The 23,990-nt window shown below is 31.2% G+C and overlaps 1 protein-coding gene across 2 annotated transcripts in view; it reads left to right on the forward strand.

The window, feature by feature from the left end:
* The first annotated feature begins 6,156 nt into the window (after positions 1 to 6,156).
* LOC134717725 (uncharacterized) overlaps positions 6,157 to 23,990 on the forward strand; it is a 34,358-nt gene continuing 16,524 nt past the window's right edge. The window contains exons 1-5 of one of the 2 annotated variants that reach the window (XM_063580228.1): positions 6,157 to 6,624; positions 7,096 to 7,287; positions 16,958 to 17,245; positions 17,867 to 17,990; positions 19,737 to 19,930. In XM_063580228.1, the coding sequence (XP_063436298.1) occupies positions 7,173 to 7,287; positions 16,958 to 17,245; positions 17,867 to 17,990; positions 19,737 to 19,930 (721 nt within the window). In that variant the 5' untranslated portion in view covers positions 6,157 to 6,624; positions 7,096 to 7,172. Of the gene's footprint in view, positions 6,673 to 7,095; positions 7,288 to 16,957; positions 17,246 to 17,866; positions 17,991 to 19,736; positions 19,931 to 23,990 lie in introns of both variants that reach the window. The other variant, XM_063580221.1, reaches the window with a different exon arrangement.

Consider the following 23,990-nt stretch of genomic DNA (forward strand, 5'->3'; position numbering starts at 1 on the left):
CCTGTTTGGTTTTGTTTTAGTTTATCATGAATTTTTGTTACCTAATTTGTCATCCTGACTTTGTTTTCGCAAGTGTCTCATCCTGCCTTTTTTTTTAATTCAAAACTCTTGTCCTGTCTATTTTTTCAAAATTTCATCCTACAAATATGTGGTTTGCTTCTGAATGTCAACCGTGTATGGCCTTTAATCTCACATTTAAAACGCTGATAGTTCCAATACAAACATGCAAATAGATAGATCGTATGTAAACCAACTACACTAATGATACTAAAGGTCTTCGACTTACTACGAACCGCTGTTGTTAAGTATTTCAAAACTAGAAATTCCAAAAAATATCAAAAATTGAAGATACTGAATTTTACCATGTCATGGCAGCGAATTGTGGTTAAACGTCTTTTGGTCAGTCTAGTTATCGACATAAATACATTTTTATAGTAAGATGTTCACGATAATCATTTGATTATAATACTTATTGCGTGGCTTCGTACTTTTGCATCCCGTCGTTGTGTCATCGTGCTATGGTCAATACTGAATATTTGTCTTTCATTTTAGCTGATGTACTTTGTCTACATGGTATTTTGTGTGTTTTTTTAAAAACAGTTATTTTACGATTATAATACAATGTTGACTGCTGTACTCCAATGTTGATTTCTGTTTGTTTTGCACATACATTGATGTCAATAAATTGGAATTCAATGCGATTGTCACACATGTGAGAGTTGTAAAAGAGGGACGAAAGATACCAAAGGGACAGTCAAACTCATAAGTCTAAAACAAACTGACAACGCCATGGCTAAAAATGAAAAAAAGACAAACAGACAAACAATAGTACACATGACACAACAAAGAAAACTCAAGAATAAACAACACGAACCCCACCAAAAACTAGGGGTGATCTCAGGTGCTCCGGAAGAGTAGGCAGATCCTGCTCCACATGTTGCACCCGTCGTGTTGCTTATGTGATAATAAATCCGGTAAATAGTCTTATTCGGTAGGTCACATTCATGAAAGGGAAGGGGATTGTAGTTACGACGTAAGGAACATATCCGATATCATTTGTGAAACGGTTTGTCCATAACGGTCAACCAACTCGTGATGGCGTCCGTAAAATTTACGAAGGGATGATTTCAACTTAACCATTTGGAACTATTGGTCTAATAGCATCCTTGTAACACATCATATACTACGAAAGGAAAATTTTGTACGAAATCAGGAATATAACAGTTGTTTTCCATTCGTGAGCTGTATTGGAGATTTGATTATGCATTTTTATAAAGTATTTTCTATTTTGAATTTTCATCGGTTTTTCGATATTTTTGTTATCTTACTTTTTGATAGCTACTGTTTTTAAAGGAACATTTATAATTTATTGTAGCTGCTTTCAAAATATTTCTAGACGTTCAATACTAAACTAGCAATGGACACTGACGCACTGATCGACCGTAGTTGCTATATCCAAAGATTTGTACAGTAAAATACTGAACTCCTAGAAAATTCAAAACGGGAAGTCCTTTATAAAATGGCAAAATCAAATGATAAAACACATCAAACGAATAGACTGAACTGTCATAATTTTATTACTGACTTTGTACATGTATTTTCAAATGTAGAAACAAATCCTTGCTATGACATTATGTCTAGCTAGTTTTGTTTTACAAATACCAGATCCTTAACCATAATGGCAGACTCAAAACAAGGGATTGCTTTGTAGTATTTTCATTTGAAACATTGATGTGTTATCTTTTGACTACGATTGCTTTGGAAGGAATTATCATGCATTAATTTTGTCCTCTAGAACGATGATCTGGAAAAGTTGGTATCCAAGTTGCCATGTTGTATCAAATTTGTACTTCGCCATGTCTATTTGCTGTCTGGTGTCTTTGAAACAAAACGGTTGATAGGATCTGTTTAAGGGTTTGAATTTAACATTTCGAATTATTTTCGTAAAATCAATGTTGAATAAATTAAATGCGGAATTAGATAAATACAATAATACTATTATATATGTCTTTGGTCCAACGTAACAACAATAATTTTATTTTTCGCATCTGATCCCCAGTACATAACAGCCAATTATTGCAGAGAACTGTACATTGGAGAAACAAACAGTTAACTTGCAATATGCTTTTTGTTAGTGAACAGTTGAATAAATATGTTAGGCAACACAACTGACTACAAACAGTCACAAATCGATTGCAATTTTCAAATTTGATGGATATCCCGGTGCATTGAGTAAGTGTTTTACTATTACAGATAATGAATGCAAACTTAGCATAGGTTATAATACATCTTTTATTAGTTCATTCCGAGCGCTACTTTATATTCACTGAAAAGGCTTCCATAGAATAAAATAGATTAGACAATTTTATGTAAAGCAAGGTTTACACCACGTTCAATCCACCATTTTCTACATTTGAAAATTCCTATCCCAAGTCAGGAATATGACAGTTGTTGGCCATTCGTTTGATGTGTTTTATCCTTTAATTTTGCCATTTGATTAGGGACTTTACGCTTCGAATTTTCCTCGGAGTTCAGTATTTTTGTGATTTAACTTTTTACGAGAATCATTACAAACATAAGCTCCAAAGATCTTAATGCCGACATAACAACATAACTTTTTTTATATTACAACAGTTTTATAATTGACGGTTATCCCTAATCGATCTTGTTCGAAGCGAAAGATTTTGCAAATCCGTATGATGCTGATACAAGTCTCCATACCATATGTAACATGATATTCTCTGTATATATCAATTGTAGTATAATAACCTTATAACAACAGCTGAAAAAAACAGCAGTATACCGGGGCTGTGAAATAGTTAAAAATCGATTAAAATGAAACAAATCTGGGTCACAAACAAAAACCGAGTGAAACACATCAAGTATAAGTGAGTAACAATAGATCAACAGAAACACTTAACCTCAAAATACAACAAACGCCAACATACATATAAACAGACTATTTGATAATAACTGCTATTCTATAAACTATTGGTATTTTTTTGTTGGAATAGAAGGAATATTCATTTTATAAATGAAGACAAAGCAAAAAGACGCAGTAATCCCAGCTTCATAACGAGTCTGAGTCATTATTTCAATGATAATTTAGTCAAATAAAGAATGAGGTGAAACATGCATCTATATGTTATATTTTGTTATCTTAAAAACCAAACGGTCTTCGCGTATTTTGATTGTGTAACCTTTTTCATGTTAAGAGATTTTACTTTCCTATTCAGTTTTCTACTGGTAAGTATCCTACATAAAACTGAATGGATTGTCTCCCATTGACCAGAAAAAATATCATATAATCATTAGACTAGAACAGGGAACTAGTTTAATATATTGATATACTTCATGCGCATGTTTTAAGTCTCATAGTTCCGATACATATAAGTATAGATACCGTCTAGTTCCCTATTAATTGGGTAAATAGTTATCAAAGGTACCAGGATTATAATTTAGTACGCCAGACGCGCGTTTCGTCTACATATGACTCATCAGTGACGCTCATATCAAAATAGTTATAACCCAAACAAATACAAAGTTGAAGAGCATTAAGGATCCAAAATTCCAAATAAGTTGTGCCAAATACGGCTAAGGTAATCTGTGTCTGGGATAAGAAAATCCTTAGTTTTTCAAAAAATTCAAAGTTTTGTAAACAGGAAATTTATAAAAATGACCACATAATTGATATTCATGTCAACACCGAAGTGCTGACTACTGGGCTGGTGATACCCTCGGGGACGAAACGTCCACCAGCAGAGGTATCGACCAAGTGGTGTAAATAGTTATCAAAGGTACCAGGATTATAATTAAGTACGCCAGTAAGCTATAAAACTTTATTAAGGACATATTTATATTGAAATAACATTCACATGATAATACATTTAACCTCTGAAACATAGAAGTAAAGAATGAACCTCCTATTATATCAAGTTACTCGTTGATATATAGTTACTCAATTCATAGGTTTTCAATGCAAACCATCCTTTTGGTGTTAAACTATAATTGGTAATTGAGAAGTTTATAAGTTAGATATGATTTATAGATTTGACCGAAATGTTGAAGTTCTTTGTTATTTTGAAACACACACATTGTTATATTGTAATGTAAAGGATGAACACACTTATGATACTTGTAAATGTATTAAGTACTTATTATTTGAATGAAGTATTTATACAGTTAAACAAGTATTGTGAAACCCAGTAAAACTAATAAGGAAGGAAAGGAAGGAAAGATTATTTAAAATCCTGGCTAAATCATCATGTACAGCTGCCAAACGATGTGCAATTGTCTTTTAAAAGTTACTGTGTATATTGATAAAGTTATGTTTGATAAAAATAATAAACGAAAAACAAAGGGGACAAAAGAAAATGATGAAAAAGTAAAAATAATTTTTTGGGTCATTGATTTTGTGTATTGCTTTTTTGTTTTGTTTTTTTAATATCATATATAAACTTGGACAACTTAATACATCATAAACGATCCAAGTTAAAAAGGAAAACAAGGGGGCCTTTGTTGCCTAGAGTGGTCTAAGTAGGCAACTCTGAGTAGTTCCTCAGTCCTGTCCGTGGCAGAATTTTTCGACCTTTCAAATTTATGTATTTGGTTTTCATGCTATATTTGTTATTCTCGTGGGATTTCGTCTGATGTTCGGTCCGTTTCTGTGTGTGTTACATTTGAATGATAGTCGTTGTTCTCCTCTTATATTTAATGCGTTTCCTTCGGTTTTAGTTTGTTACCCCGATTTTGTTTTTTGTCCATGGATTTATGAGTTTTGAACAACGGTATACTACCGTTGCCGTTATTGAATGACAAGGATTGTTAGTTTTACTGATGTAGATAGGCACATCTCTTTAGGTATTGCGGCATTCTCAAACACAACAAACAAAACAAACTGGCCACACCGATATAAACAAGAGTGCTGAAAGTTTTGTTGAACAACACCTTTCCATCAATCAATAAAAGGAAAAACATGAAATTTTCTATGCAAATGACAAATTGATGGAAGCACCATTAGAACTGTTATACCCAGGCCCAAATGTACTTGCGTATGTAAAAACGACATATTGATGCAATAGGACAATGTTCACTTTTGGCAAGATAATGCATATACGAAGATTTTGTAAATTCATAGAACCCTAACATTTGCCAAAACCCATGATAAAAAATGTTCGGTTATCAAATACTGCCCAGATTTATATTAAAACAAACACTAGATATATCCATTTACTAATCACTGGTTGCGGCCAAATTTTGTTTCCTCACTAAAAGTTGTTCTACATTTTGGTAAAACTGGGCCAAAATCGACCACATCAATATCATAAAAAAGTTTGGCAAATTTAGAAAGTCATATGCACTTTAAACTAGACACACACTTCATTTGACACAGAACCAAATCAAAAGAACGTGCATTTAAAGTTTTGAAATTACTTGTAAGAATTCGAAGATGAAAACCAGCGTTTCATTTTACCTTGTAGAGTATATATTTCAAAAATCGACAAATTAATCCGAGCTATGCGTTTCTTTTTTTAAACAGTGACCTATACAGTTGATCCGTATTGTTAACTTAAATGGTCGATGAAATTTGTAAAAAAAAATAGTCGCTAGATTGAGTCTGGTTACACATGATATGGTATCATTGACATTTACTACTATATAAAAATATCTGCAAAGACAAATGCATTAAATCGTTATTGTTATTTTTCATGTCCATATATCAAGGAGTAGATGGTTATGACTCACATATTAAAATCATTAAAAAATAAAATTAGAAGCTCAAACATAATGACAGAAGATAAGTATATGATATCCGAATCAAGTGTTCGACACTTCTGTTGCATAATCAGATATTAATAAGAGATATAACGTTTGCACATTTGAAATACAGAAATGAACACATTTTGTAAAACGATTTCGATGCTACTCCCATCTAAAGTAGCTAAAACTGGATACCAATTCCATTCCAAAAATAGTTCAAGAACCCCCCCCCCCCCCCCCCTATTTCCTCACAACCTCTCTTAAAGTAAATATAGTAGTCTTATTACCACTTGACAAATACAAGTACATCATTTAGTAGTCACAAAATAAAGTAGGTGTTTATATTGTAATATTCATGATTTAAGTTCAACGCTGAGTTCAAATATATATGAATAATATGACTTATAATCAATCATGATTTTATGAATAGGGAATATGAACTTGACGACACTGACAGATTGTAAGCGCCAGCACAGAAAGTACTGACTACAAACCGACACAACATGTTAAAAATGTCAGCACTATAAATTTGGGAAAGTTGTGAAACTGAAAGTTAAAATAAAAATAGAATACAGTTTATTCATTGTTATTGTCATCCCAACAGCAGACTCCAGACATAATAATTTGTTCAATCTGGATAACAACAAATACTTGAAACTGTCATCAAGTTTAAATAGGGAAATAGGAAACCGACATTGATTTTAAATGACATGACATCATGTTTTTCGGGTCAAATATTGTTCTAAGAATCCATGAATGTGTTGGCTTTCCATTTAGAGACGAGGAAGATAATAACTGTTGTTGTGTTGCACCTTCTTATTCATTATAATCAGACGAATCTATCTATTCAGTCCAGGTTACAATGTAGGTTAACATAGTATACATCGGAGTGTAAATCGTTTATTTGAACAGGTAAGCTAGCACGAGTGTTATTATTGTTTAAAGGGAGTGTTTTAAAAATTGAACTGATTTGTAAACATAACCAACACATAGCGTTATTTGAACTCATAAACACTTTTAAAATGCTATAATTTTGACAGAGGATACTATTTTTGTACCCTCTTGCATATGTATGTATTATGTGTATTTCATAAGGAGTACATGTAAATGGTTAGTTAACCACATTTTTTCACCCAATCGGTACATTATAAATACATATAAAGTCCTACTTGATGTAAGTTTCTTTTCAGATTCGGGGGAAAACACGCTTATTAAAAAATGTTTGTTTAAAATGCATTTATTTTTTCCTGTCATTGTATCCATTTTTGAATTGTTTAAATATTAATTAAAATACCTGCTTTCATTGAAGACTTATATTTTCAATCTATTATTTAGTTGCAGAAAAATATAAAGATGAAATAAGACCTTTTAGAGTTGTTGTTGTTTGGAGGTATATGTAAAACCTTGGAAATATGAACGTGTACACAGTCTTGGTGGTTTTATTGAGTTTTCATATGGCTGAGACTGTCTGTAAACAAGAATGTGGTTTTTACTGTTTTTGTAAAGTTCAGGGAAATCCATGTGCAGGTACTGTAAGCTATATTTATTTGAATTTATTTTAAAAAGCCGAGATTTTCTTTGAAACGGTAGCTAACTAAATTGCACTCAATGATACGGGTCATTTTTTTTTAGGACCGGATATTGGAACCAGTTTATATTTTTTTATTTGTATACTGTATGTTTTGTTGCCACTTTATTTCTTATTCATTCTCATATATATAATAATAATTATTAACATAAAATTAATTTAAATAAATTATTTATTTTATTCTCGTTTTTAAGGTGGTACCAACACTTTCACTGAAATTAATTTGGCTCGTTTAATTTTGATAAAATTTTGTCAAAGTAAATCCTTTAACAAAAATATAAAAAAATCAAAAACTTTGAACCAACCGTTTTGTCAGAAAAATAACGCTGGTTATATAGCAGTTTGACAAACACCAATTTTGATCATTGAGAAGGAGGTTCACCACTAGTTCATGGTCCCATTGCTTTCTATGTTAAATTCCCCCATTTCAAGCAGGCACACCTCTTTTGTTTTAAGTTGAAATAAAGTGGCAATCATTGCATTTGAAAGCAACACTTTATGGTGTTTTGTAGTGAAAAATTCGACATACCTTTAATTGCATTTAAGAAAAAACTTGTTCCCGGAACTTCGGATGTACCAAAATAGGTACTTCAGATCTGACAAACAGACAAAATGTACCCTCTTTTTAAAATTTGATGCAGTATTTTAGTATTCAAAACTAACAGTCCAAAAGTGTTCTACAATGATCATTAGTCCTTCAGCTTTTATTTGATACCAAAACGACCTAGCTATTCTACATATTTTGAAAGTTACACTATTTTGTGTTAAATATGTAATGCTTTCTGGTATGTGCTTTCTGGCCGGGTCCGAATTAGTGGTGTCACACCAGAAGCTTTAGATTCCTTTTACAACACAACGTAATTAAAACATTTAGCTGACTTTACAGAGTTATCTCCCTGTAGTGTTAGGTACCACCTTATATGTATCATTCCGATCAGCTAATAGGAAAGAATCATACATTACTGAATTTAAGAAAAGTGCATATCATTCACTTTTGGTGATGCAAAGTATATTTCATAGTGTTGGTCAGCCTCCCCTGAATACCAATACATATTATTTGTATTTGTTTTCATTTTTGACCGTTGACTTCCCTTAAATTTGATATAAACATGTAGCATTATTCTTAATTGCATATTCGACAAATAATCTAAATGGTGTTATTCTATGCATATGTATTGGACACCTCATTTCTATGTATATTCTATGTCTAATAATTGTTTATGGCAACCTTAAAATCTATCCTCGTTTTAGACGTGCCGTGTATACATTATTGTAAAATCGTACACTTATGCACGTATGAGAGAATCGACAAGTTTAAAGTTTTAAACATATTGTGTTAAAAACATCATACATAGGTTTCTTGTATTAAAGGTGTCATGTTGCAATTTGTGATCCTATTTCGTATATTGGAAGTGAATAACCTCTGTTGGTTTGTGGATGACTGGCAAAACAGTTTTAATAAACTAGACCCTATTTATGTCACCATTAGCTATCCTTTTAATGGGGTTACACTGTGCTGACTGAAACAGCTGGCAGTCCTTATACATGTAGTACAACTAATACAAACATCCAAAATAATAATCATACATTTGTTTGTAACATATGAATGAGTGAGAAGTTTAAAATCTTTTTTTTAACTGTCTGGTGATGTTTTGTTTAATAAAACAAAAGGAGAAGGTCCGGTAAGGGCCGATTTTGGCCTAAAATTTTATCTGACGAAAAATGTTGGACTCTTTTCAAACACTTAAGTGTCTATTTCAGTTGATTCAATTTGTTAATGTGAAAGATTTTAACTGATTTAGTCATTCAAAACGCTCCGCTTCAAGCTTAAATTTGAAAATTCTATCAAATATGCCCAAAAAAATGTCACTTTTCAGCTGTTTTTTGTCAAAACTGAAAGTGGCCGCATCCGTGTTCATCCTTGACCTTTATATATGGTAATGTATAATCATCAAATACAACTTACATTTCAATATTAAGAATGAACACAAATGCGCCCACTTTTATTTAAGACAGATACCGTCTAAAATTAAACTAAAATGCTAAAATTGTGAAGATTTAAGTAATTTAGCATAACTTCATGATGCTAGTACCCGATATATATGTGCATATTTAGGGACCAGCTGAAGGACGCCTCCGGGTGCGGAAATTTCTCGCTACATTGAAGACCTGTTGGCGACCTTCTGCTGTTTTTTTTTTCTATATTCGGGTTGTTTTTCTTTGACACATTCCCAATTTCCATTCTCAATTTTATATTGTATTGTCAAAATAGCATATTTATGAAGCAGAAGCATTCTTCTTTCCAATAAGTAACTAAACGTTTACATTTTAACAACTCTATCAAAACTGCTATATTTTTGGGCCGATAAAGTGTCTTACTGACCCTACTCTTTTCTTTGTTTCTAATAGAGTGTGTGATAGTTAGCTTTATCACCCTAACCCTATCTTTAAAACATGCTTACCCTGTATAATAAAGATCCCAAAAAAGTTTTCTTTTCCCCCAAAAAATGAAAATAATTAATATTATTTAATTTGACAAGAGCTTTATATGATTTTTCAAGGAAATAATGTCAGAATTGTACAAACTGATCTCTTAGTCTGACCTTGATGAAAGAAACGCAAGATTCGCTATTCATAACAGATAGCGTTTTCTACACACAAGGGATACCATATTCATTTAGAATAGTCTTTAACCATGCAAAATTCACATTATAATTGATAAACATGTGATAGTACGCACAAATAATATAAAGTATGTTATTGTTGTTGCTTTATTTCCCCCAAAAATGAGATCAATCTTGTTTTAAGTCCAAGTCTTTCGGATATCTCCGAAGTTCCCTATAAATCATGTGAGAGGTTGTTAACGTTTTCAAACCTGATGATTTTTTTCGAAAGCGTACACGTACTCTTTCAATTATGCCATAATTTTTAAGACAACACAATTCCCAACCACAAAATTCCCAACCATACAATTATACTGGTTGCACCATTTTGCCATTTACGAATAAGTATACAAAGGAATAAATACGTGTATTCAAGCGGGCTGGGAGAAGTTATAAACAAAATCCTTTACATCACAAAATGAGTGAACAATAGTCTGCAATTTAGTAATGTACGATAATTTTATACAATGAAGTAAATAAAACTGAAAAATTACACTTTATAAGTTTCATGGTTCAAATACGTGTTTCCCTCGTTAGAAACACTTTTAAAAGATTGTATGTAAAAGATATTATTGTTTTTTTTAAACTCACTTTGGGGTAAAGATTTCACACTGCAACCAATGAAATGATAGATGCTGATATTAATTATTAAATATTTGTAAAAAAATAAACATATGACAATGTAGTAATAGATATGTATTTTAAAAGCGTTAAACTTTGTGTTTATTATCTTGAAAACGATAAAAGTAAGATAGAAATATGTAATAGCAAAATGATTTGCAACTGTGGTATATAGTTGTATAACTGACATTTTTGTTCGACTCTTCATAGGAGTTATTGCGTCTTTTTTTTTTTTACAAATTGTTAATGAGAACAAATGATAACATTGAAAACGAATGTGGGGAATGTGCCAAAGAGACAACAAACCGACCAAAGAGCCTAGAACAGCCAGAGGCCACAGTGGGTATTCAACATAGTGAGAAAATCCAAAACCCGTAGGCGTGCTTCAACTTGCCCTTCAAGAATATATGTACTAGTTCATTGGTATTAGACGTCACAACATCGTGTACATAACCCTGGTTCATCAACGTTTTAATCAGACTCTGGTGGTGTTTTATTAAGCCTAAGTAGCAGCTGCAAGTTTTTGAATACCAAATAAGTTGGGAAATGTTTATCCCATATGCAGATGAAGTTGGTATATTACTACTAATGTTGGGGGAAACTAATAAATAATTGTCTTTACTTAATTTCAGAATAGTGCACATAATGCACTTTATCTGTTATGTAGAGGATTTGATTTAAACTTGTACTTTTCTTCCCTAGAATACATATACATACTTTCCGGAAACGTATAACAATTGTGTTTCTTATTTTGAATTTTCCTTCAAATTTGATATAGCATTTTTTATTGTTTCTTATTTTGATTTTTCCTTCAAATTTGACATACCATTGTTTATTGTATATTCGAATTACAAGGACAAATTAACCATATGCTTGTGCTACATTTTTGGTATAATTAATGGACACCTTATTATAAGATCTATTCTATATCTGATAAAAGTATTTGTCCATGGCAACTTAAAAATCTGTCCTTGTTTCTAACGAGTCTTTTATATGTATACCTCTCGGTCTAAATTAACTGCAGGGTTTGTTACTCGTGCTGTGTGGATGCGGTAGAATGTGTCCCCGTGCTTGTAGTGTATGTCCGTATATTTTTCAGTTATTGGTTGATAAAATATTAGGGCAAGGGAACATATCTTAAACTTCTACCGATGTTATTAATATTGTTGAAAAATGACTTAGAAATAATAGGTCTCATGGTAAACGCAAAAACCGTAATCAACGTATCAAACATCGTATAAATTATACACTTGCTCATCTGTTATCTATAATTAGGAATAATGGTAGACATCAAGTGTTATGCAAACTGGGTCAGATACCAATAAGTAAATTATATGCTATTTTTCTGGCGTGTGATAAAATTTCTTTTTTAGCCCGTTTTATGAATACACCCGTATTATTACAGCCTTTTGTCATCACAGGCTATTTCCTAGTATTGATAAACCAGAAAATCATAAACGACAGTTTCTTAAAATAAAATATATAAATAGAGGTATTGATTTTATTAACTTGTCTAGCATATTCAATGACTCTGCTGTCTTTAGCTTAATACCTCCATATTTTGATAATATAAAATAACCCATTATTTCGTATTCTTATGAAAAACTGAGCAGATATTGATTTTTAATTATACGTCAATTACATTAGACGTCAATATAGAAAATAATGTTCCTTCCACTTGAAATTGCGATACATCTAGTTTCAAATATGTTCCCAATGGTCATGTTATTACAGGAGACCTCAACATCGTCGTAGACCTTGAGGTCATAACATTTCTAAAGAAAGGACCGACATACCGTCCTCCATCTATAATAGATTGGAAACAGTGTCGTCAGGTCATTAACGACGCTCTGTCTGCCTACTGTAAAAACTGGTACAAACGTGAAAATTATGACAGTTATTGGAATGAAATTATGAATACTGTTAATATTCGAGTATCTCATTTAGAAAAATTCTGAAATTAATAATAGGAACCATGATATTCCCATTTCTAGAATAAAAAAAACAAACTCAAGGTACTCGCAGATCGGTTTGTGTTCGTACCGGATGACAAGGCAGCCAATAATGTAGTGGTGGTGTGACGCACATACTACACGGATGTTCTTCAAAAAGAAATTATCAATTCCTTACATTCAGGTCAGTGCGCACCACAGAGAGTCAAATTGTTAACAAGCATACCACTGCCACTACCCAGCTTAAAACATCTTCCGAACATTTGAAAGTCCCTACCATGTACTGGTTACCGAAATTACACAAAAAATCATTTAAATTTCGTTTCATGTCCGCTTCGAGTAAGTGTTCTACTACTAATCTATCAGTGCTTCTAACAACCTCCCTTACTACTATCAAAGAACTGGTTATTAACTTTTGTAATAAAGCTTATGAAAATAATGGAATTAATTATTTTTGGAGTGTTATTTTTTTTTTAAAGGTTTAAGATAAAGTACATGCTTTCGATGGTCCTTACAATTCTGTTGACAGTTATGATTTTTCTACTCTGTACACTACACTTCTACACAATCTTATAAAGAAAAAAGTTTTTGTATTTGATAAAATGGTCTTTCGAAACATCTCATCGTAATTGTATTTGCTGTAACTCGTTTAACGTCTTTTTCTGTGACGAAAAAAGAAAGTATGATAGATACACTTACTGGAAATGTGAGGATATGATTGAAGCTTTAAATTTTCTGCTAGATAACATTTATGTACGTTTCGGCAATAGAGTGTATGGTCAGGTAGTAGGTATTCATATGGGTACTAACTTTGCCCATTTAATAGCAGATTTATTTCTATATTGCCATGAATCTCAGTTTAGGACCGAACTCAGTAAATACCTATCATTGTTATATTTGGTTGATACATTAAAAAATACATACCGTTATCTGGATGATATTATTTGGTTGAATAATCCAGAGTTCTCTAAATGTACTTCAGAAATTTACCCAAAAGAACTTACTTTAACTAACATAAACAGCAGCCGTTGGCCTTTTCTAGACTGAGACATTTCAATTTCAAACGGGAAACTTCATACTAAATTTTACCACAAAAGAGACGATTTTTCATTTCCTATTGTTAATTTTCCTTTTTTTGACGGCGATGTGCCTTTGGCTGTTTATATATCCCAACTCGTTCGGTTTTCCCGTGTGTGTTCTGATGTCAAAGATTTTAACGAACGTAATCAATGCATCACTGGGAAATTGTTGTGTCAGGGATTTCGATACCATAAATTACTTAAAATTTTTACTAAATTCTTTCATAGATCAAAGATTGGTATTTTACATCCTAAATTTTATAATAATATTGTACTTAAAGCGAGGAAATCATTATGTGATCCGTGTAAACTCATCGAACCTTTAAACAAACTTATAAGTAAGGGTTATCGTACCAATATTGTAATTAGATCTCGGAATATAGTTTACATTGGCACTAATATCGATTTTGTCATTAGCAAATAAAATCATAATCAAATTGTATCTTCTTTTGAGGCGGGAGGTATAGAGACACAGACACGTTAATTTTTATCTTTATATAAGTCGCTCCTTACTATCCTACTAGTACAACCTGTCGATACATTTGTTTTGGGCATTGCACAAGTCATGTCTTCTCTGACTGTTCATGACGTTAAAATACTAAATTTCTGGGATGTGTTTTAGTTGATTTTAGTCTCTGATGCATGATTTTTTTATAATTAATTGTTTTGGCTTTTAACTAGCTGTAAGTAAGAGCGAGTACTCTCAAATTGTATTTTTGTGATAATTTGACCTGTTGATACTGTTTATAATGCTTTTTTGTTATTTTATATTTATATTGATCTTGTCTATATACCAGCTTTGATCAATATTTGGAATATTTCAAAATTTCACTATTTACTACATTTGTATAAACTTCAAGACTTACCCGGTTTTTTTTCTAAAGTGAAAATTTTCGAAGGGTTAACTATTTCGCAGTGGTGTCTTGCCATGGCTTTGTTTGGACTTGTTTGTTTGCTTTTTGGCCATGATTGTTTGTCCCTTATATGTTATTAAATGTGCATTTGCATTTAGATATCACCGATCACATTTATTCGTTCATAGTCTATCAATTTACGTTTTTTGATTTAGTTAAGTCTGCCAATTGATATTTTATCGTGTGGTTTTCTATGTTGTGATGTTATGCTATTGTTTCAGAAAAAGGGAGAAGGTTTGGATCCATTAAAACGTTTAATCCCGCTTCAAATGTTTGCACCTGTCCTAAGTCAAGGATCTGATGTACAGTAGTTGTCGTTTGTTTATGTAATTTATACGTGTTTCTCGTTTTTTTTTATATAGATGAGACCGTTGACCCATTTGAATGGTTTAACACTAGCAATTTTGAGGGCCCTTTATAGCTTGTTGTTCGGTGTAAGCCAAGGCTCCGTGTTGAAGGCCGTACATTGAGCTATAATGGTTTACCTTTTTAAATTGTTAATTGGATGGAGAGTTGTCTCATTGGCACTCACACCACATCTTCCTATATCTTTGAAGGTATGAAAAATTATTTTAACTTTTTTGTCTGTTCCTTAGAATTAAAATAGGTCAGTCTTCACATATTGTGTTGAAACATCATGAAAAGTGACATGTACCAGTCTGTAGTTTCAAATTCGTTTTTTGTTTGTCCATTTATTGATTTAAACGCTTACGATTTTAATCTTTACACATTGCGTTTACAAATACCAGTATATGTTACCAGTCGGTAGTTTTACATCATTAAAGTATCATGTTGCAGTTTGTGATCCTATTTTAGGTGGGAATGATCAGCATACCAAGATCTACAATCACGTTAACCTAGCTTAATGATCAATTAAGTCTTAACATTGTTATTGCCCTATAGTGATGATTTTTACAATGTTTTTGTCTTTTGTTTTGAAAATGATACAATGACTAGGTGGTATCTCTGAAGTTCAAAAATGATCAACAGGACAATGTATACACATAGATTACAATTAATAGATTATCAGTTAACGCTGTACTTTGTTATTGCCCTTTCATAAAAAAAGAGGCCATTATTGAAGAAACAGGGTAGCGACAAAGACTCTCAATACCTATATATATTTAGCTAAGTAAAGGTAAAGGTATATCGCTGTTCACAAATCATAAATCGATTGACAGAAACCAAATCAGGGTAACAAACTAAAACCGAGAGAAAATCAACGAAACACCAGAACACTGAAGTGCAACAAACAACAAATGACAATGTATAATACATAGAAACGAACTATAAGATAACAAATGTCTTATTCACCACTTCGTACAAGACATTTTAAGAGCAAAATGGTGGGTAGAACCTGGCTTATTGGCTGAGAAAACCTCCGCCTTTATGTTAATATTAAATATACAAATAAATTGACAACATTGCATGTTTATGTTATGATATTCAAATATATTCGAACTATATCGAATTCGTGAATTGTCCATTACATCAATGAATCATTGTCAATAACATCACCCCAACATTTGATAAACAAATGTAAAGATGTAGATTAACACAATTAGTGAATAGTTAATTAAATGTATTTTGAAAAACCATGTGTATTTGAACAAACAACGCATTCACGCAATACTATAAAACTCAGATTTAATGTTTTCATCGATTATTTATTGGAAATCTTTGGAAAAAAAAAATCTGGTAAAACTAGGCATTGATGAAATGAACACACATAGACTAGTCAAATTTGTAGAGCCTAGCTTCATATACATGTGCCTTTTATAGAATAAGTCAAGAACATCGTCAGTCGTTGTCATATATTATGGAACGTTTTGTATTAATCAAACACAACTTCTTCTAAACAAATTAAATATATTCTTTCCACTGAAAAAAGTAAGTCTGAACGATTTTAACCTGTGTTAACAGACGAACAAAATCTCATTTATAGTTCCAGTTTCTTCGCTTACTATTTATTACCATTAATGAGTTTAACGGCCAATTGTGTCCTTTTCTGCGTGCTGATTACAAATGTTAATGCGACACTTAATCTTATATTTTGACTATATTAAATGTCTCTTGATTGATATTGCTAAATTTCAAATAACGTGGTAGTAGGGCTGTTAAACAACATTTGTGTTTTGACGTTTCTGTCATCATTGCTTCAGAAAACACTAATCATGTTCATCAAACCATAAAACATTTATCATGTTCATCAAACTAACTTATTTAAAGGCATGTGTATGCATCCTCGCGACGTCGGTCGTTGATTTTTTGCTGTTTCAATTATTATAATATCATCTTTTATTCATATTCTCCTTTCCATATATGTATATCTTGTTGATGGATTGAAATTTTTTCATGGACACATTTCTGTTCTTTTCAGAATTGTGGGCGGAACACTGTTATGTTTTTATCAACAGTACTGTAAACATCACCTGTCAATTGGATGTATCTTATAAAGAAGGGAATTCTAGTTCTTTGTTCTTCACAAGAGATAAAATACCACTGAAAAACACACATATTATAGTAGTCAACGAGACAACAGCAGTATTACAACATGTTGTTACAACTGATGACATTGACAATAATATATACTGTAAAGCGACAAATGCACCCTTAGTACATGGGCACAAAATCCCATATGCGAAGATTGAATTGACGTATATAGATTGTAAGTATGATGAGATATGCAATTTCAAAATAGAAAGGGACTGTATTTTCTTCCTCATTTATCTGGTCTAGTAGTAAGAGATTTTCATTTCGATTTTAATTTTCAAAAGTTGCGGTCATCGTGCCTGAACATTTCTTCTGATACGTTTTAATTTAAATAACTATCTCGAACGCATAACTTATTTTATAGAAAAAGAAGATAATGGCATATGTACTGTTAAATCTCTCCACCATTTGCGTTGATACATTTCTAGAATATGAAGTGTATCAAAACAGTGGTTTAAAATTAAATAACGATAGAACATGGTCCAAATAAAATGGATTAATAGGGACAAATATGGGGTTACCGTTTGAATTTCAACAATGAGTTAATCCCATGCCATATAGTAAGATATGAATGGCCCAACATGTCAATTTTGAAAATAAAATCTAAATAAACAACAGCTTGACCTTTGAAAGACCAATTGAAAAAAAGAGAGACAACATCTGAATTACAAAGTTTTCAACCTCCTCATCTGGGACATACACATACAACTGTAGTTGAAGTGTCTATAAACTTTCAACGCTCTCCTTACACGAGACAGTTCTCTAATATATATACTTATGTATGATACTGTTGCAGATTATCCACAAGAAATAGTAAACTTCTCATGTATTTGGGAAGGTTTTGAGGCAAGTTCATTACAGTGCTTCTGGAAACACCCTGTACAGTACAAACTGAAATACTTGGAAGTTTCGTTAGAATGGTAAGTATTTCTTATTAAAATTTAAGGATAAGTGAGAGTCGCAAAATACCAATGGGCCTTTTAAAAGCATAAGCCAAATACAAACTGTCTGCAATGAAAAAAAAAAAAAAAAAAAACAATCAAAAGATAAAAAAACCAGTTTAAAATAACATTATAAGTGACAATAGGGTAGACATAGGTTTAAAATGCATTTTTCTTTTTTCGTGATAGCGTTTTGTAAAAGACACCATTTTCTATGTTGGTACAAATATATTTATTAACCTTACAATTCAGTTTAAAAAATCTCAAACTTTTCAAACAATAGAGAACAAATTTTAAGAACACAGTTAAAATGTTTCAGTACGTTGGAGGGTTGAAAACATGAAAACCTGAGTATTGACATTAGAGACAAGTTCAATATTTCATGCATATTTAATTATCTTATTAAACAACTACGGCACATCATGGCAATTAAAAATGAGTAGGGTTTGTTTAAATTCTGTTCAATTTCCAGCTGTATTGATACCTACTACAGAACCGTCTACCTGAAAACTAAGTAGCATTTTTCGTCGATAAAAATGTCCTAAATATTATGTTTCATTCAAAAGATTACATATCAGACGTGATTACTTGGTTTGTTAAATGATCCGATCTTGCTGCATCGCCCTAATAGAGGTGAAAACTATCAACTTTATCTCATATTGGGATCTTATGGGGTATAATTGTGATGAATTTGTAAAGTCTGTTGAAAGAAACTGTTCTTTTTCACTTAATTATCTGAATATCATCATCTTGAAATAACAGTCTTAATCCTGAAAAAACAATCCTTTAAATGATTTACTTGTTTGATGTGCCTTTTTTCCCCTTCAATCTCTCATATAATGTATTGGGGAATATTAGTGTCCGTTTTCTTCTTAGCTTTTAGATGAAGGCAACAGTAGCATACCGCTGTTCGAAATTCATAAATCGATTTCGAAAAAAAAAAATCCGGGTTACAAACTAAAACTAAGGGAAACACATAAAATATAAGAGGAGAACAACGACACAACAGAAACACAACATTGAAATGTAACACACAAATAAACAAACTATAATATAACATTGGCCATTTTTCTTACTTGGTACAGGACATTTTGAGAAAAAAATGGTGGGTAGAACCTAATTTTGTGTTCTGCTTGCGATAAGGACATGCTTACTATTTAGAATAATTCATACTTTTGCAAACAGTATTTTTTGTATAAAATGACTATATAATAGATATACATTATAAAACCGAAGTGGTGATTAACTACAGAATAAAACCAGCACATAGGTCATTGTTTTACATGTTTATTTTCAATCGTGATATTTGTTAAACACCTTGGTGTCCTTCTCTGTTGTCTTATTTAACTTTAATGGGTAATTTTTTTGCAGAAGTTATTCATGTTTTTACGAAAATAGTAAAATGCCGTTGTCCACAATTTTTTTTCTTCTTCCAAAACCTTTTGTCAAAGCTAAGGTAATCAAGTCCTGAGATAGAAAAGCCTAAGTATTTTTAAAAGTTAACAGTTAATTTATATTTATAAACATATCAATGATAACTCTAGTAAACACAGAAGTGCAGTACGTTTGATGTATAAACTAGACCAGGACTATTTATTATTTTTTTTTATTATTTATTATTCATTATTTTTTATCATTTTTTTGTTTTATTATTTCTGTGATTATTGTTTATTGTCCTTTTGTGTTGAATTTTTCATAATTATGAAAACGTCTTCTTTTGAACAGGAAAAATGATAGCGACAAGCCATTCAAAAATACTTGTTCTGGAGTAATTAACAAGACGAGATGTGCAAACATACAAGGGAACATACACGGACTAAATCAATTCTTTAGAATAAATGTTACAAACACGATATTAAATACAACAACGACTACACTGATAGAGAATCGATATCCGAATGATATAGGAAATTTATATGGTAATTTATTTTGATTTGCAGTATTATATATTTTATATCAGAAATTGATATGTTTATATGTTTCCTTTATAGTATTAGACATTATTATAACACTCTAACGGGATGATTTGTAAAAAAAAGAAGTTTAAACTAACAAATATCTGTCTTCAAGAAACTTCATTTATATAAACACGATCAAACTCTTAAACTATTATAATTTGATAACGCTACTAACATATAATTTAAAAATTATTTCCTTGCGATTAAACTGAAGACCTAAATCAGGTGTTCGTGGTAACTATTTTGTTTGATGTCTCATACATTATATAGATATAGGAAGATGTGGTGTGCGTGCCAATGATACAACTCTCCATCCAAATAACAATTTAAAAAAACGAAAACCATTATAGGTCAAGGTACGGCCTTCAACATGGAGCCTTGGTTCACACCGAACAACAAGCTGTAAAGGGCCCCAAAATAACTAGTGTAAAACTATTCAAACGGGAAAACCAACGGTATAATCTATATAAAAAATCGAGAAACGAGAAACACGTATAAATTACATAAACACACGACAACTACTGTACAACAGATTCCTGACTTAGGACATTTGCATCGGGAATTAACGTTTTAATGAAACCAAACCTTCTCCCGTTTTCTGAAACAATAGTATAATATCACAACATAGAAAAACACACGATAAAATCTCAATTGGCAGGCTTAATACAATAAAAAAACGTAAACTAAAACACTATGAACGAATAAATTTGATATTATGTACATTTGTCGGATCCCATACATTTGTATACTTGAATTGTGGCAAATTCTTATTTTGAAACCATAATGCATCTTACTATAATGAAATACATGCGTTTTGTTCGAGGTTGATAGAAAAAACATCACTTTACCTGAGCGTATAACCTGGATGTTTTAATAAGTGTTGTGTCCTCATATAAGATGTAAATCAGAATTGCGAGTATTTACATTTAATTAACATTTCATCAAAATATTATCTTATATTACCCCTTGATATTATACAATACATTACCTAAAAATACTGACTGTAGCAAGCGATTTTTTGGGGGGTTCTACGCTTTAGATATGCGTACTTAAATCAAACAAAGGCTTACAAAAAGAAAATAAATAAACAACAAAATATATGAAATATAAAAAGAAGTTGGGGTATGCTTGCCAATATAGTAAATCTTCGAATTAGACAAAAAAACACAGAAAATAAGAAGTATAAGTCAGCTTACGATCTTGGACAAGGAGAAAATCCAATACCGCGTAGAAAGCATTTTTATTTGATAAACATATTCTTTCCGCAAACGTTTATTCTTTTTCGAAGTTTGTAATCTTAGTATTGATAAAATTGAGAAAGGAAATGGTGAATACGTCAAAGCGACAACCACCCGACCATAGAGCAAACAACAGCCGAAGGCAACCAATGGGTCTTTAATGTAGCGAGAATTGAAACGAATTGTGTTAACCTTTCACGAAAAATTGAAAATAGTATTTAAATAGTATTCATTGTCATTTCACATTGATAAAACTAATACATAAAAATTTACCTGTTTTAAAATACATGTCGATTTTTAATTGGAATAGTTGAGTGTATGTTATATAATAAACTGGAATGCATACTCGAATAAGATAAGAACTCTAACAATTGTTAAACATGGGAAAATTGAGGTCGAACTTTCCTGATTACTTATACTTGAAGTAAATGGTGTGAATTTTATTCTTACGCGACACTTGAAGCGACTTTCTGATTATATTTTTTTTATATTTGGAACATTAGATGCATATACTAGTACATGACATACATACAATATAATACACATGAGATATGTATAATTTACAAAAAAAGTATAAGTACATTATAATTGGAAATATTTTATATTATCTATATATCAGATAAATACTTAGTAAGAATTAGCATATAGTTTAGGAGTGGAAAATGAAAAAGAGAAAAAGGGAAAAGGAGGAAAAGGGTGGAAAGGAGATAATCCAGTTACGTCCCTATCAAAATTACTTTTTATATACATACTTTTTTCAATTATATTCGTGAATTTTTTTTATTTCAAACTTTCTTTAGAAAATCCCCATTAAACAGAATCGTAATGTCAAGTTATAAATATTAAATAACCGATATAATACATTTTGAATTACCTTCATCTGATTACAATTTGTAAAAGGTGTACAATTACATCTTTGAATGGCTTTAGTGTACCTGTCATCTAAAAAAGTAATTATACCTTAAAAAAGTTTAATCTATATAAATCAAACTTCCTTTTAAGGTCATAGTTTAAATAACATACAGTTCATAATACTTCAATAATTATATTATATGGGTATATTCAAACACAGTATGATTAGAAACAGAGATTATCAGCTTACGTTTTGTTGATGAAATTATATCTCCTGTTGATACCTTTGTAAATTATACAAAAAAGGTAGAAAAGAGCTTTGTATAGATTTTATATCTTGCTTGTCAGGAACTTCATTATGATACACATATTACCCAGATATTTGAAAATCCAAACATATTTATATGCATTTTTGAAGTTTTTGTTGATACTAGAATTGATAATTCCGGCCAGGGTATAGTATTGTGTACATGTTAGAGGAAACTGCCTTTAAAGTGAATGCTCTATCGTGGTTTTAAATGTCTACCATTGGATACGATTTACATATAAATGCCGTTTCTTTTAGTCCAGTCAGTATTGTAAATTTTCAACATCTATCACTCCACAAATTAGTAATATAACATAACACATAGTTTGTGGTTTGCACTTTCAGCTTTATTCTTGTTAACAATGAATAGAGTGGTAAAATGTTAAAATGAAAGAAAAAGAAGGAAAAAAAAAATTTGAATTCGTGTTTGAAAAAAAGAATAGGGCATTATTTTTTGGTTAAAATGCTTCAATTCAAAGCAAGAAAATATATATATAGGATTTTAAAGTATCCATGATCGAATACCCTTTATGAAAAAAAAATCGATAAACATTAAATGCAACGTATTTTAATACTATTAGACCTATATTTATAAATTTTTCAGCTTTAAATAATTAATGTCTTATTATATTTTTTTATTTTATCTGGTGTCCGTATTCGTAGTTGTCAGTAAACTTTTACAAAAGATATCTCTGATGAAACTGTTCAGAGCATTAATATAAAACTTGGTCATTCCATGTTTTTAAATTGGAAGATATTTATTAATCATGACGGATGACCATGCATGTCTGCCAATACAACTGCAAAGATAATGAACATGGTATAGAAATTTCAATTATGTCTCCATCTTGTAAACTGTTCAATATAGAGACAATTTGTAAGTGAAAATAATCAAAACGTCAAAAACTATCTACTGCTTTTTTTTACCATACATTTTTGAGGACTCGCAAATAAATTAGTAACCCGTATTTGTCAATTATTTTGTTCAGTCAAATCCTTGTACCAATATTCATGGCTCATGCATATCAATTTTTACACATTTGTTTGCGCAAATCATTACGAGAAATATAAACATGATTAGCAGGAGGAGATCTACAAACAATGCAAATTAATAAATTCGAAAATTCGGTTGACTTTTTATAGATATAAATTAAAAGATATAGTATGAGTGCCAATGAGACAACTCTCCATAAATCTAAATGCTAGTCGCAATGTGTAAAAGTAATAGGTCAATGTAAGGCTTACAATGCGAAGCCTTGGCTCACATCGAAAAGAAGCTATTAAGGACCCCAAAACACTAACGTGAAACAATTCAACCAGAAACACCAACAGTCTAATCCATCTAAAGGTCGACAAACGAGACGCACACCAACAAATGACATTATATTTCGCAAAATGATGTTTACAAAAAAATGTATCAGGTATCGTGACATGTTAGTAGAAATATATAAGCTTTCAATAGCTAAATAATAAATAAAGCAAATAGTCAACTTAAACGAAAACATTTGTAGTACGGTGACCTATAGTTGTTTATTTCTGTGTCATTTGTTCTCTTGTTGAGAGTTGTCTCATTGGCAACCATTTTTTTGTATATCCTTATTGAAAGTATAGTCCTAAAATATGA

The sequence above is a fragment of the Mytilus trossulus genome, chromosome 1 (genome assembly GCF_036588685.1).
Source record: "Mytilus trossulus isolate FHL-02 chromosome 1, PNRI_Mtr1.1.1.hap1, whole genome shotgun sequence".
NCBI classification, from domain to species: domain Eukaryota; kingdom Metazoa; phylum Mollusca; class Bivalvia; order Mytilida; family Mytilidae; genus Mytilus; species Mytilus trossulus.